Source organism: Barbus barbus (assembly GCF_936440315.1).
Source record: "Barbus barbus genome assembly, chromosome: 9".
Classification (NCBI taxonomy): domain Eukaryota; kingdom Metazoa; phylum Chordata; class Actinopteri; order Cypriniformes; family Cyprinidae; genus Barbus; species Barbus barbus.
Genome location: NC_136737.1, coordinates 14,594,633 through 14,610,223, shown reverse-complemented (window position 1 = coordinate 14,610,223; position 15,591 = coordinate 14,594,633). Strand labels below are relative to the sequence as shown.

The 15,591-nt window shown below is 43.7% G+C and overlaps 1 protein-coding gene across 6 annotated transcripts; it reads right to left on the bottom strand.

Annotated features, from left to right (window-relative positions):
• Positions 1 to 1,464: 1,464 nt before the first annotated feature.
• LOC306875333 (zinc finger and BTB domain-containing protein 7A-like) lies at positions 1,465 to 15,209 on the bottom strand. 6 transcript variants are annotated; one of them, XM_079425824.1, is made up of 4 exons: positions 14,113 to 14,366; positions 6,078 to 6,614; positions 5,148 to 5,998; positions 1,465 to 2,037 (listed from the first exon to the last, which is right to left on the bottom strand). In XM_079425824.1, the coding sequence occupies exons 2-4, from the start codon at positions 6,534 to 6,536 to the stop codon at positions 1,590 to 1,592; spliced, it is 1,758 nt and encodes a 585-aa protein (XP_079281950.1). In that variant the 5' UTR covers positions 6,537 to 6,614; positions 14,113 to 14,366; the 3' UTR covers positions 1,465 to 1,589. The 6 variants fall into 6 exon arrangements, with proteins under 6 accessions (XP_079281950.1, XP_079281949.1, XP_079281951.1 ...); XM_079425823.1 differs by lacking the exon at positions 14,113 to 14,366 and adding an exon at positions 14,926 to 15,209 and having other exon boundaries at positions 1,489 to 2,037; XM_079425825.1 differs by having other exon boundaries at positions 1,489 to 2,037; positions 12,769 to 14,241.
• Positions 15,210 to 15,591: the final 382 nt, after the last annotated feature.

Below are 15,591 nucleotides of genomic sequence, written 5' to 3'. Positions count from 1 at the left end.
TCACACTTCGCACACTAAAAACTGGACCCTCCCTCTTACTCGGCTACAGCTGTGTGCTCATTTGGAATTGGACATTAATTTATTGCTCATCTTATCACTCAGGTTCTTTTTTGTGGTCCCTTGGGCAAAGAAATTGAATAAGCACTTTGTATCTCCCCAACCCAAACTGCCTCCTAAAACAGATCTTTCTCTATCTGTAGGATATCTTTAGTAAAGCTGTGCAAATGCATAAAAAGGTGCTCGCTCTTTATCTCTCCTTCTGTCACTGAAACAAACAAACAAATAAAAGATTCCCTGCTTAAGTTGTTCACCAGCCGTTTGTGTAACAGTGGTGCCCTCACTCATCTGTTGCATACAGTTTCACTCTACTGCAGAAAGACTCAAAATGAAGCACATTCATCACAATTCAAACTTTGGGCGGAAACTTCTGGGTTCCATTAAGTGCAGCTTAGGAAAAAATGGGTTTCTCAATTATAATGCTCTAAAATATCAAACAGCATATTTCCCCCTGCGAACCCAACACAGTGAGAAACGTGGAGTGAAGCTGAAGGAAGATGTAACCCTATCTATCTGCACTATATGTCTTATAAAGGGTCTCATAAGATTACAACCTAATATATACACACGTATACAAATGTAAAGTGTCAAGTACCCAAAAGAGTCAACTCAAAGGTCAAAAGAAAAATCAAATGACAAAATATTAAGACAATCCCAAAAATAAGAGAGAATATAATGCAAGTAAGACTGCCAATAAGGAACAACAGGTCTGTGAGAGGTAAGATTTAACATGATTGTGCCCAGTGGCGATCAGATCAGCGATTAGAAACACAGGACCTCACCCCTTGTCTTACCCTCTCCCTGCCTGCCAGAAACAAATTAGCAAAATCTCCCCATGTAGATTCAACTCAAAACGGTAACCTGTTATACCATGAAAGGATAAACTCTCAAAAAACATCTTTTATAGAGAAAGTAACACTTTAAATCAACTCCCTGTCCGATTCTTTCTGGAACATTTAGAAAAAAAGGTGCTGCATCAGAATATTGCATATATTGCAATCTCAGACAATATATTTTTTATAGTGTATTTACATGTTGCTCATTGCATTAGAAAAAGAGATCTATTGGTTGCCTTGATCACATCTTAGACCATTCATAGCTAACCTGTTGAAGCAGCAGTCAGCCTGGTGTTTGACACCTTACTTTTTAAGACAAGGCCCTATAGATGCAACCCAGAGATGAGGAACTTGTTTAAACTGCATAGTAGCTTTTTCTCGTACGCACATGGCTATGCCATTATGTTACAAAAAACACCAACAAAAAGACCCAGAAAGATGTTGACAGCACAGGTGAGTGATTCGAAGTGCTCTTCGCTCTTCCAACAGACCAGTAACTTGGTGGTTAAGTCTCTATGCGGAATGCAGAAGCTAAAAAAGGAGGGAAAAGAAACTAGAAGAGATTAGATTTGCGTGACACCCTGATTTGTTTTTTTAAAGAGGACCATGTAGTTAAGTTTTTTTTTTTTTTTTCTTATTTTTCCGTTTCATTCTTCCTCTTGTTTTTGAGTAAAGCCCTCTCTGATGAAGTTTAATTCATGTTGTCGTGGAGTTCCTTTGTCCCGAGTTCAAATCTTCGCTACTTTCCCCGTCGGCAACCGGACTGTGCGTGTGACTACCGTGATTTTCCTCCATGACTGATGTTCCGGTGCCCCTGTCCGGATGCCGCCGACCTCTCTCCATGTCTGCTTCTGGGCCAGGAAGTTGCATAGGACCTTCCAGGAGCTCAGAATCTCGTATGCGTGGCTTGCGGCCTCGACGGGAAGGGATGCCATTGCAGCCATCTTTCTTGAGATGACGGTGGAGGTGGTCCGAGCGCACAAAGGTTTTAAAACAGCTGGAGCACTGGTAGGGCCGCAAGCCTGTGTGCACACGCATGTGATTCTTCAGGTCGTAGTTGTGGGCAAAGGCGGCACCACACTGAGTACACAGGTAAGGCTTCTCTCCCGTATGCTTGCGCATGTGAACCTTTAGCTTGTCCTGCCTGGAAAAGAAGAATACAAAAACTTCTGATGAGCTGCTACCCATGGGTTTGTGTGAATTAAACAATTTTAGTTTTACAGTCCTGTTCCACATGTAATATGTACTTGTTATAGTAATTTCAATAACTGGGTACTAACCCTGAACCTACTTCTAAACCTACTAATCCTAACCAATGTAGTTACCTTTTATTATCCGGTACTTTCTGAAGTAAGTACATTGTAAGTACAGGTAAGTTCATGTAGTGTAAAATTAAGGGCAACCGAACTAACAATGACAGACTCAACAGCAATTCAAGGTTAGAAAATTAACAAAACAATACCATGATACATGAATACAACTTAATACACTCATAATTCCTTAAAATGCCCACTCCCAAATTACATGATGTGCCAGAAAGATCATTTATGATAGTTGGGTGAGTCGCTAACTACTGCCTGATGTTGAATTACAAGACACACCGGTAAGTTTGGCCACATAGACCATTAGCAAAGGCAGACATGCACACATATTATATAAACTACATATAAAAGCAAAAATCTAAGGATGTAAATATATATGTCTGTTCTTGCACATCAAAGACAACATGTTTTCACAAAAGTAGTTTGACCTCCTTATCTTTACTCTTAAGAGTAAGTCAAGTTTATTCATCTTTCTTCTGTGCTGAAAGCACCCAAGGTCATATGAGGAAAAGAGTCAAAGCTCACAGCTTTATCACCATAATTTCTTTTTAGGCCAATGAGGCACTGAAGGGTTCAATATTCAGTTCAGAGTCATAGTGGGCCATAAGTTTCCCAAAAGAGCCATTTAAATATGGTGAACGTTATAAGAGCACAATTGCTCTTGTTTTACAAGCAAAATTTAAAATCTTCAGTGGCAGTTGAGTTCAGTTGAGGAGAGCTTTCAGTTTCTGGGAAGAAACCAATGCAAGGTCGAAAATCAAAAGGTGTGCTGGGTTGCGGAACAGGTTTGGAAGAATGTGGTTTAACCTTCAATGTCTTTCCTCAATTGTCCTCCAACCATTTCAAAGCACCATTAACTGTATAAAATTTGTAAACAAATTTTACACTATATTTCTTAAATGTTAATCTAACAAAGCAAACGTTTGTGTTGGTCATCAGTTTATATATGTTTCTGACTTCTGACACACCACCTGAGGCAAACTGGTCTGAATGGCTAAAGAGTAGGCTTTCTTCAACATGAGACAGCATACTGTCAAAGTGTATTGTTTTGCACCAATAACAGAGCTACGTATAGTTTGGTGTCAAATGCAAGGCCCTCTGTTGTAAGACTCTGCTCTCAGCTTACCCTTCTCCGTCCCTCCCCCTAAGCTTGTGACCGGGGCAGAGTACAACTAAACAAACTAGGGTGATTGACCCATCCAGAATACTGGAGGCTTACCGAACACATTCACACTCATATTCGTCCATGGACAGACACACACCCGAGTATGTAAACACAGACATGTGCACACGTTGACGCCTACTTGTGTATTTGAACATGAATGTATTCTTTCACTCATAATTTCTCATCTTTCCTTCACTTTCGCATACATTCACCAAAATACGGAAGGTATTTACATACACGCCTGTTAGAAAACATATTTTCACACACATACACACAATGTAACAGAGTGGGGCACAGAGAGATTAATTATTTACAAGATCGGAATGATGAGTAAAACGCACTCTTAACCCTGATCAAACAGGATTAAGATTACAGTACCCCTTCCCAATAGGTAGCGTATTTAGGTGGCAAATTTAGATCCATCTCTACGCAAATAGGGTACAGGATATTTTTGGCGCAGTGTCTATTTCCAATGCGTGTCTCCTGATTAATTAAGGCGATGGTTTCATGGAAGAGGTGATGCCCTTAAGTGCAGGGTAAGCCATGCTAGCAGTTTGCTAACAGAGATTCACGCAGTATTTTTCATCAGCCATTTGTCTGAAAGAGGGGCTGTATGTGCCAGGGGCAATAATCAACGTAACACCCAGGGTCACAAGTTCAGCTCACTAGGCGTAGATAGGCCACCGTGCTGTAATCCCTTTCAATATCGGCATAGAGAGTTTTATAACAGCCTCATCCCTGATAACAGTAGACCAGGCTGTGCTACCACAACCCACTTTTATTGGACCCCCCTTGTTAAAATTCCAGGACTTTGTCATGCAGCCTTTCTGTCAACATAAAACAACTTCATGACTGACTGTGCACTCTTTAGTGTACTGAATACCTGACCATTTAAATATGATAGCACATAAGATGCTAAAGTGTATGGAATGATATTCCGGACATTATTCAAACGGAATTGCAAATTGTATTTGCAATTGCGTTTTTTCAATTTGTGGACGCATAAAATGTGACAATCCAAACGCAAATGCAAATCGCGCATTACCGTTTGCATTTTCGATTAAGCGCACAGTGACTGCCAAATTTAAAATGGAAATGCAAAGTCCGTTTGCATCTGTGTTTCCCATATCTTACGAGTATTGACCCAGTCATACTCCATTACGAGATTAAATGAAAATTGTACATAAAAAACTGCCCAATCTTCTGATCAACACATTTTACGTAAACCCTTTGAACGCATGGTCCGCCAAATGCGGTCGACTGTGAGTGACGTCACGTCCCAACACGAACACGCCCCATAGCATAATCCCACCTTTGACACTGATTGACAGGTTTCCGTGTAAGGCATCGGAAATGGAAATACAAAGGGAATTGCGATTCCATTTGAGTTTTGGCTGGCTACATACGCAACGCTGAGAAAGTGAAAAAGCAGACGTGGTAATTGAAATTGCTTTTTAAATATGACTGGGTCAATACTCGTAAGATATGGGAAACACAGATGCAAACGGACTTTGCATTTCCATTTTAAATTTGGCAGTCACTGTGCGTTCGCTTAAACGAAAATGCAAATGGTAATGCGCGATTTGCATTTGGATTATGTCACATTTTATGCGTCCACAAATTGAAAACGCAATTGCAAATACAATTTGCAATTCCGTTTGAATAATGTCCGGAATATCATTCCATAAAAGTGTATGTAAAAATACAAACTGAACTCTCAATTTTCCCAAAGACAAAATTAAAAAAAAATCACAAAAAAAGGCTTACCTGGTGAATCGCACTTTGCAGATGGCACACTCGTAGGGCTTTTCTCCTGTGTGTGTACGGATGTGACGTGGAAGCTTGCCTGCACCTTGGATGACCTTGGAGCAGATAGGGCACTTCTGGAAGGCCTTAGAGCGCATCTTTCTCTCACTGCCGTTACCCCCTCCAGTCGCTTGGTTTCCACCTGCGTTGCCCCTTAATGACCACAGTGGTAGCAAACTTGGAGACATGGGGGCACTGGTGGCTTCCTCATGCTGCACACTATTAAAGTACTTCAAGTAAAACTCCACGTCTGGCTCTTCGCCCTCCGGCCCATCCTCCTCACCCCCACCACCTGCCGTGGCCTGTTCCCTTTTCCGCTCCAAGGAGTCCATCATCTGTTGTAGCAAAGCACTGGCTGGGCCTTGTTCGTGCTCCCGCTCACCTGTCTCCTCCACCTCTCTCTCTGATTTGGGCTCTGCCTGATGGAGGTAGTAATGTCCATTCTGAGTAGGCGCATAAAGGGACATCATAGCCTCTGCACTTTTCCCTCGAGCTAGAACTGAAGGTCCATCCTGGCACTCATCCACATTCTCGTCTTCGGGGTCACGAGGCGGCTGTGATAGGGCTTGGGCCAGTGAGGAGTAGTAGTCAGCAGGGTTGATGGGCGCGCCATTGCTGTCAGTGCCATTGCGTTGGCTAAAGTGCAGGTGTGTGGGCAGGTCCCTGAGCTCTGGCGTGCTGCAGCTGCTACCCCAATGCGCCCCCCTCTGGAAGAACTCCAAGTACTCACGGGCACGCAGCCGGATGCCCTGCTCTTTTCCATTCTTACCTCGCTCCTCTTCTTCCTGGTCTTCTTCTTGCTCATTGCCCGCCTGCAAAAAGAAATGGGAGTACATAATCATATCGCTCCGAAACATTCATTAGTCAACTTGTGAAAAACACGTGACCCACCGGCGGGGAGAGCACTTTGGTGTCCAGCAGGTGTGTGCAGACGTCTTGGATGGGTGAGATCTCCAGCACACGGGCGGCGCTTAAGATGTCAACCACACTGTTGCGGCTGACTGTGAGTGTGGCTGTGTAGGCAAAGTCCAAGAGGGCGGCCAGCGCCTCAGGCCGCACAAAGTCCAGCGCATAGATTTTCTGGCGGTCAGCAGCCAGGCCCGAGGTGAAAAGCTTGTGGAAGTAGGTGCTGCAGGAAGCCAACACGGAGCGGTGGGCAGGGAATTCTCTCTCTTGAGCCACTAGTAGCACATCACACAGCAGCCCACTCAACCGTTGCCGGTTGAGACTGCCCAGCAGGTCAGCACTGTGCTCGGGGAAGGGGATGCCCACTGGTCCTTCTTCTACCTCGCCTGCACCCCCACAGGCCCTTGCCTCACGTCTTCCCCGCCCACCTGCTCCCGACGACATTTTCCACCAGCCTGCCGCCGAGCCGCCAATCGCAGCCGCCACCCGTCCGTCCGTCCTGCCGTCTGTCCGTCTGCCTGTCTAAGGATGTTGAGGAACAATAACAGTTACTAATCATAAAGTGAGAGTTTAAAAGAAATGTCATTGATACTAAATTGAGGCAAAATATTTTTCTATAAAACTACTAAAATGTAGAGAGAAACATTTTTCAAGTATTTTTCAAGCTCGCCAATCTAAAACTTTTTCACAAATGACCTGAAGAGCTCAATTCATGCTGCTGCTTAATACTATACTATACTTAACACTGTACTATACTAATACTTTGTTTGAACCATACTTATGATGTCCATTCTCTTTACCATCCGGGGTAGAATTACCAGGCCCTGTATGCAAATAAAGCAAAGAGGCTAATAGATAGTGACCAAATGGTTGCTACTCTATGAAAGACCACTGGTCAAAGTTATCCAAACCACAAATGGAAGCATCAAGTTATAAAAGGATATTCTGACAACAAACCATGACTGTAAACACACAATGCGCTGGTTGCAAGAATTATTTTAAAGTCCATGGAGTATTGGTGTAATTATTGAAATGAAGAAAAGGTATTAATTATACATAAGATAATTACGTTTAACACCATGTATTACAGAAAGGATAGTTCACTTCACCTTCTCAGCTTCTTTTTCACTATTAAAAACTTTTGCCTAACCTTATCAATTTGTTGGTGCAAAAATTTGTTATAAAGACCACTTTAAAGCAAATCTACAGGTTATGTACAACATCTGGTGATGCTGTCAAAAGGATGCTGTTTGACTTCAACTTGTGGCAGTTGAGACTTTAATCTGTCTTGAAAAGCACTCTAAACAGCCTTCTAGTTTACAGCAATCAGTTCATGGTGTTAACAATTAAAATGTAGCAGCATGTCAGAGGGTGGCAAGCCTGCTGTCATGATGGCAGTGGAAAAGGAGAATCGGTTTTGTGCAGCTTTGCTGGGGTGGGGGAGTGCACTGCACATAGAATAGGGCTGGGCACCATGTGCACTGAATTGCGTGTCAGTTGGCTTCTGGGGAAGGGGGTGGGGGCAGGCGGTTGCCGGCTAAAGGCGACCCTTTTTTCCGAGTGGAAAAAAAATCCACTAGAGGAGGAAGAGTAGGAGGACACACGCAGGGCAGTATTAAATAGGGAGGTTGTCAATCCGGTCTGAGCCGGTTACCCCACCCTGCACTGTGTGCCAAGTTTCAGGAAAGGCCTGTCCCCTTGATCACGTGTGGGGGGAGATTAAAATGATCGACCTCAGTACAGGCGAGGGTAGAGGGAGGGGGGCTCTGAAAGGCAACCCTCCTTGATTTGTCCATTGGCAAACACACGCTTGCGCGTGAACACCAAACAGCCTAACTATCCCCCCGCCCCTCCATCTGCCAGAGTGACCCAGCAGGGGGTGAGGCCACAGGGGGATTATACTCAACAAGAGCAATGCATTCAAATGACATTCCTTCAGATCAAGCCCCTTGGTATGTATGCAAGACCTGCTCAACCTGGCTGCTTGCTCTCTCTCTCTCTCTCTCTCTCTCACTCTTGCAAAAAGCTGCCTTCCTCCACACCTTGAGAGCTGGCACTAAGTCAGGTCACTATTGGTGTAGCAATTGAGAGGTAGTGGGAAGCTAAAACACAGCAGCAAATCCAACCCCCACGACTAGTCTCACGTGCATTATTACTGTGGATGACACTCAGGCTCACCTTTTGTGTGTCATTTTTTCATGCCATCTGACTTTAGCAAATACAGTTAAAGAGTTCAATGTCAGAATATGATGAAAATACCATAATCTAGGGCACATATGCACTACACACTTCTATATAGCACACTTCAAAAGAAGCCATTCCAATAATAGTCCCCCACTAGACCACGACTTGACTTGTTTAAGTTAGATAGTAATGCCCATAAGCCAATGGCTTAAGCCCTTCTTGTTCTGTCACTCCCTTCACCTTTGAGCTAAATGATGGGCACCTGTAGGGCAAGCTCTTTGGTTTTCTGTTATCTCTCTGAAAAACTCAAAATCAGAAATTCATAAAAACACATGAATTTCAGAGAAAAAGAGCAAGAGTAGTTTTGCTATCATAAGCGAGTTATGAAACCAAATATCATCTCTCTGCACTTCAGCTTGTGGGTGATAGTAAGGCACCAGTTAAGCAGTATCTCTGTCCCTGAATAAACCCAGGGCAAAGCTGAAAGAAAGAGGAAACAGTGCAAACAAACCTGATCCTGACACCTTCTCAGGGCTCCCAACATTCTTCATCACTTATTCATGGCTATGGGTGACAGGGGCCGTGCAACGGCCCCAACGTCTCATTTCAGACCTCTTCTGATGGCCGCACGCACAGACCTCAACTACTTTGCAAGTCAAACCACAAGTTACTGTGAACACTCATACTACCCCAGCTCCCACCCTCCCCTAACAGCCCCTCCCAGCCAATGTGAAGTGAGGCTATCGAAAATAGATTTCAGAGACTGTCAAACTGTATTTGAATTGTTTTAATTCATCTGTTCAAGTGTAAACTAAATGAGTTTAGAAGTTCAACTAGCACATTACCTATAGGTACATAAGCTTACAATATAACTAGTTCAGAATTGTGTAATCAGTTGGAAATAACACCGCCAACACAGTAAAATTTTTACAAGAATCATGAGGTAACTACTGTCAATCAAATTGTGTCAAGGGTATTTAATGTGTTTGGTGATTAAGTTCTTAGAATGCAGCTTCTTCTCTCCTCAACTAACTCTAAAACAATGCTAATCCAGCAAAGGAAAGTAAATTTACTTGCTCATTATATGAACCAAAAACTCAGAATGAAACATCTTAGGCAAGCACATGCCACACATTCCAGGAACACACATTGACTTATGACATAAACCAAAACAAGCAGCAGGGTTTTACGGAACATTTTGGTATCTTCCTATTAACTTTAATTTTTCGTCAGTAACACCTTTCATTGTGTATTTCACGAGGGAATCCTTCGAAAGAATCTTTTGAGAGGATTAATGACAAACGCATGACTTGTACACAGGGCATCCCTCTGACATGCATGTCCATTCAGTATGCATGTACAACCTAGTGTGTGTGTGTGTTTGTGTGATTAGCTCCTCCTGCCTCATGAGGGAGGGAAGTGGAGTCACTACACTAGGTTGACAGGGTTCAAGGTCAAGGCAGAGAGGATATTACCGGATAATCGTAAACGGTATGGAGAGGGGCTAACTGGTTCCAAGAAGAACAGGATTTTGAGCAAGGCCCTGCAAATGAGTCACTCCTGCCAGCACTAGTTAGGGAAGCATGATTGGTCGCAAAAAGTGCAAGCAGGAAGTGGGTGAACAACTGATAAAACTGGAGTTGTAGTGCTGGGCCGTTTCACTGGAGATATGTCAGTAGGCTGCCAAAAATCCAGACTTGTATTCACAATGCCCCCCAAAAGGTATTGGGTGAGGCTGCTAGAAACAAGTGCACACTAGCACAAGAGCTGCACTAGCACTCCCGGGTTTCAGCAGGTGTCCCCTGTCTTTGGGAAGTTGTGGCCTAATGGTTAGAGAGTCGGACTTGTAATCCAAAGGTTGCGGGTTCGAGTCTCTGGCCGGCAGGAATTGTAGGTGGGGGGAGTGAATGTCCAGCGCTCTCTCCACCCTCAATACCACGACTGAGGTGCCCTTGAGCAAGGCACCGAACCCCCAACTGCTCCCCGGGCGCTGCAGCATAAAATGGCTGCCCACTGCTCCGGGTGTATGTTCACGGTGTGTGTGTGTTCACTGCTGTGTGTGTGCACGTTGGATGGGTAAATGCAAAGCACGAATTCCGAGTATGGGTCACCATACTTGGCTGAATGTCACTTCACTTCACTTTATTTCACCTCACTCTAGTTGCTGGAACCTTCTATAGACAAAATACCATCCCTCTTTGAGGAAAAATCTTATGTCATGGGGTCAATAATACAAGCAAACTACGTACTCTTTATGGTGAGAAATTAAAGGTCTTAGTTGCAGAAGTATATCAGATAGGAACAGAGCATACTGCAAAAGGTAGAGCAGATAAGGCAAGAAACTCAGCTTCAAAAGCAACAACGTGCCTACAATCTTTCTAGACCAGCAGCAGCTTTGTTAGAGTACCATGATAGAATGAAGCCCACGTGTGAAAATGCCACGACGCCCCCTCATAGTTTGACCAAACTTTTCCAGACCTAACTCCCTGCATCTGTCTTTGAGCTGCCCACAACTTCGGAGTCTTTCGGACAAACTGTGGCTGGGCCAGGAAATAAGGAAAGAGCAAGAAAACCAACTCATGAAACAGAAACAAAATTGAGTAATGGCGGCAGCGCTACTCCAGCCCTTCCAGTGCCCTTGCGCTCAGGCCACACTCCATGTCTTGATCTCTTCTGCTGCTGCAGGAGCCTGGCCGATTGGGCGGAAGAAGACTTCCTGCGTGACTCTGGTGATGGTGTAACAGAACCCGCTCTGTTATCAGATGACCAGCTCTCCCAGACACTGCACTGCACACTCCACCACCAGTCCACCACAGCTTCCACTTCCCTCTTCTGCCTCTGCTGAGGAGGCAAAAAGACATGACAACCCACCCAGGATTTTCTTTTTCAGCTCTACCTCCCAGCATATCTGTGAACAATCGCACTAAAGGTAAGTATGTCAAGGACTCCTCCACCTGCTGGAGGTCGAGCTCCACAATAGCGAATGGGGGCGAGAGCATAAACTTACAGCAATTGGATTCCACATTACTGTCAAGGAAACCAAGAAGGCGGCCTCGCTAATGTCGACAGACACTCAGCAGATAAGAACAAGTGGAAGAAGGCCCTTTAAAGAGTGCAATGAGAGAATAATGAGATGAGCTCTGATTACCAATAGTGATGCTAGCTTGCAGCAGCCCATCTCCCAGCATCAGTCTTTAATTTGATCAATTCAAAAATGTTTCACAAACGTCCACTGTCCCCCAGACATTATAAAATTAAACCTTGTCCAGATAGCCATTTCAAAGTGTGTTCAAAAAGGTCAAAAATTACTTTAGCATTAGAATTATACTTTTTGGCCAAACAGTAGCTGGTAACCTCTAGTGCCTTCAGCCCTCAGTCCTGCACTGCACAAGGACGCAAAAACAGATGCTTTGTGTCTTCACAACAGACCACAATTTTACATAACTTTTCAAAAGGATTGTGAAAGTTCAAATAAAATTTGTATTTCATAAGCATTCAAAAGCTAGTCAAAGTGCATAAAAACCTAAACAATTCACACTGGATGTCTAGCAACTGAAACTTTAAATAAAGGCAAACAAAACTAATATTAAGTCAGTTTCTAAAAAGCTTATAAAAATCTGAAATTTAATAGATATAGCAAAACACATACTTATAAGATTAAATAAACACCAAGTTAATTCAAAAGAAAAAAACACTGCGTGATGTGTATCAGCATGAAGTTCACACATACCTTACCTGTCATAAATGCCGACCTGAAACGACCCAGTCAGGTAATTTAACTACGTACAGGGTTAAACGGTTTATGGTGGGTAAGAATCTCTTTGCCACTTAAACAAGCAAAAGACAATAAAGATCGGCCTCACCCCTGTGAGACAAGGAGCCTTGTCTGTGCATTATTCAGACACTGGGCGTCATCTGTGAATAAAAATACCCCTTGCGTCCTCCCTGTACCCGCACTAGTGAAAACGAGTCGAGCAAGTATGGGTTGGAAATGATCTGCATACATCTTTGAATAAAAAAAAAAGAGAGAGCGAAAGAGACTGCAGTTTCCTGCAACGCCTTTGAGTCCAGGAAAAACATGCAGTCTTCTTATTTGACAAGTCATGAGACCCTGTTAAAGACCCTTACCAAGGGAGAAGATATTGATGTGCATTATGGCACAGCTATAAAAAGAATGAGGGGGCAGAGAAGCCTACAAGGGATCTGCCAAGAGAAGAGGAAAAACTTTCCAAGGTTCTTAGAGATCTCAATGAGCAGGATGTCTTTGATGTGAATTTCACTTCATTTGAAACCATTTCACCAGTGTCCACCAGTTTTAAACCCAACGTTTTGTGACCAAAATTAAATGAAAATGCTTGAAACCATATTTTGTTTATTAAAATGGCAATATCAGATAAAAATAACAATCACGAAGACAGAGTTCAGTTAAGAAAGTACTTGGAAAGTGAAACTCGCTGCACAGAAGCTCACCAATTCATACCTTAATACATACCTCCGTTTTCCATCTCTATGCCATCTGCAAGTGGGTCAAACGCTCTGAACTTAATCAAGCCAAGTCCCTCTCTTTCCCCTTATAAGACTCCATTATTTCTCTTCTAGCTTGCCTTTCCCGTCTCAGACACCAGAGAGAGTGAGAGTGCATTTGGAGCTCTTACCGGTCGGCCAGAATTTTGTTTCCCTGTGGGTCAGCTCAGTCTCCCTCTGCCTGCCTGCCTCTGTGCCTGGGCAGTGCTCTGGTCTGGAGCAACTGCAGACAGGAAACTTCCGAGTGGCCCTAGTTACACTGGCAAGCCCTTGCCTGATCCCACACAGGCAGACACCTACTAACTCCCCCACTCTATTTTCAGCCCACTGCGCTGGCTTCACTTCCCCCTCTGCGATTGGCTTGCCCGCTCCTCAATCACCACACCTCCCCACTAGGATAGGCTACCGGCTGTTCCCTTTCCTGTATGGCCAAGGGCAAGGCACTCTGGGAAGTGCAGTCCTTAAGTATGACTTCACCTGCTTCTAGGCCACTGCTAAGAACTACAAGTCCCAAACTGTTTTCTCTTGCCACCCCCACATCTAAGAGCTTGCTTCAACGTAAGCATTCAGAGCTGAATTATACACTACCGTGTGTTGCTAGCAGGATGCCAGGTATTAAAAGTACAGACCAGCCAACAAGCAGTGCCAAGCGCTGTACATATGAGAAAAGACAAAGGAATTCAAACAACTCTCTAGAACTTCAATACAATAAATTTATACCGTCACCTTACATCATCTGACATATTCAGCTTTCTTGACCCAAATGAGACTTTTTTTTACCTAAAATATTCCATCATAACAGTAACCAGTGTAAATGCAATTTGCGACAAAGAAAAAAGGTGTGTGCATGAGTTATCAGTTTGTTTCTTCATGAATGATAACAAAGGTTTAAAAAAAGCAGACCCCAGTGCTACGCACTGTACCTTGTCCTATGGAATTATTTTTTAATTATTTCCTTCCTACTACGTTCTCCTCTTGTCTAACCTCCGACAAACACACCCCTTAAGGGTTGCCTCCAAAACAACAACAAAAAAAGTTAACAGTAAGAACAGAAGAAAAAAAAAAAAGTTTATTAAAGCAATGCCAATGAACCGAAGGTGTACCAAATCAGTTACTCAGAAGACCAAAGAAAAAGAGTAATAATTCCTCACTGGCACTGGAGCCCCCTCCTACCCCCCACACACATGCTCTCTCTCTCGCTCTCTCTCCTCTCTGTCCCCCTCCCTCATTCCTTCCTTCTCAGCCTTGCTCCTTTCAGTCGACAGGCCCTGGGCAGACGACATGGGGGACAAGCAGGGGGAAACGAGCTCACCTGCGATGGCCGTGGCGGTGCTTGCTATAGGTTAGCTCTTCCCTCCTCTTCTCTCCTCCTCTGTGGAGCTCTCTCTCTCTCAGCTGGCCCTGCTGTTCAAAGCTCTGTATGCGCTAACCAAGCACCAGCAGATCAACTCAATTCCCTTCCTGGTTTCTGGAGGGCAAAAAGGTCCCTCCCTTTCTCTCTCTCTCTCGCTCTCCCTCTCTCTTAAAGAAACAGCATTCCCCCATGCTGTTCTCCTCTGCTCCTCTCTGGGGAATACAGTAAAAGGTTGTTATCATGCCATAGTGGCCACCATCACTCATGACATGAACACAACAGTGGAGTTCACAAGGATATCGCTGGTAAAATCGGCCTGTATTTGTACCAAGTTGTTTGCAGGGGTGTTGCACGTGTACTCTGGGTGAGCGAGTGTGCCAAAATAATGAGTTATCCGTCCTTCTTTCTCCCCTGTGTTTGTGAATGCAGTCGCACCCACCCATCCCATTGCCTGAGGACATGGAGTCCCACCCCAGAACAAGCCATGGCACATTCCAGGACACTCAGGGTCTGCCAGTAGTCCCCCCCGCATTACATATACACACACCCTCCACTGTCTCAAACCAATACAGCTTATACAGTGTACCCTAAAGTGTACCCTGTAACCCTAGGGGTCGTCGGATAGAAGTGACACTATTCACCTACTGCTTCACCTTTTTCACACATCTTCCTTCTTTACATGTAACAACCGAACCCTCCAAAACACTACAAAAGGTAATTAAAAATAAGTAACCAAACAACTAAACGTGTACTGTGATTCTCCATACTCACCAAAATCATGCTGAGAGAAGCGATGAGTGCAGTCGACCAGTGGGACAGACATGGATTATCATCCACCACTTAAGAGACCCGTTCGCCGCTTACCTGCTGCTGGACTGAAAGTTCTCAAAAACAGGAGGAGTAGTATATGACATCTCTAAGAGTGACTGTACAATCGAGGACTCTCACGTAAAACAGGGAGTGGACGCAGAGGAGCATAATTGTGTATGACACCGAGTTGTGCTTAAATGCTGAAGTATTAAGTAGGAGACGAGCATGATGAACTAACGCACACCAAACATAGAGGGCAGTATAACTGGGACACTTAAAACTGATTCATTGCATTTCAAGGTTACTAATTTCATATGTTTGCACACATTTTCAGAAACGTATGCCAAAGTATTTTATAAAACATGTCTCTGCAGCATGGTTTTGTAACAGCTCATCCCTAACTAGTGAGCACCCTTGAAGCATTTACTAAATGGTTATCTACTTTTTTTTTTTAGACATGCTACAATTTTACATGTACAAAGCTGTATTACCATTGACTTAATTTAGATTTTTTTTTAAATAATACATTATATATAATTAATAAATCATTTCATAATATGCATCTTCCTGTACTTATCACATCTGTGCCAAAGTATACCAAAAATGAACAGCTATAATGCAAATCAC

Excerpts from the sequence above, each read along its gene's own strand:
- LOC306875333 (XM_079425822.1), bottom strand. The coding sequence starts at position 8,820 with ATGTTGGGAGCCCTGAGAAGGTGTCAGGATCAG. Across the intron at positions 5,999-6,077 it reads CCAAAGTGCTCTCCCCGCCG|GCGGGCAATGAGCAAGAAGA; the intron begins GTGGGTCACGTG and ends TTCTTTTTGCAG. Across the intron at positions 2,038-5,147 it reads TGCAAAGTGCGATTCACCAG|GCAGGACAAGCTAAAGGTTC; the intron begins GTAAGCCTTTTT and ends CTTCTTTTCCAG.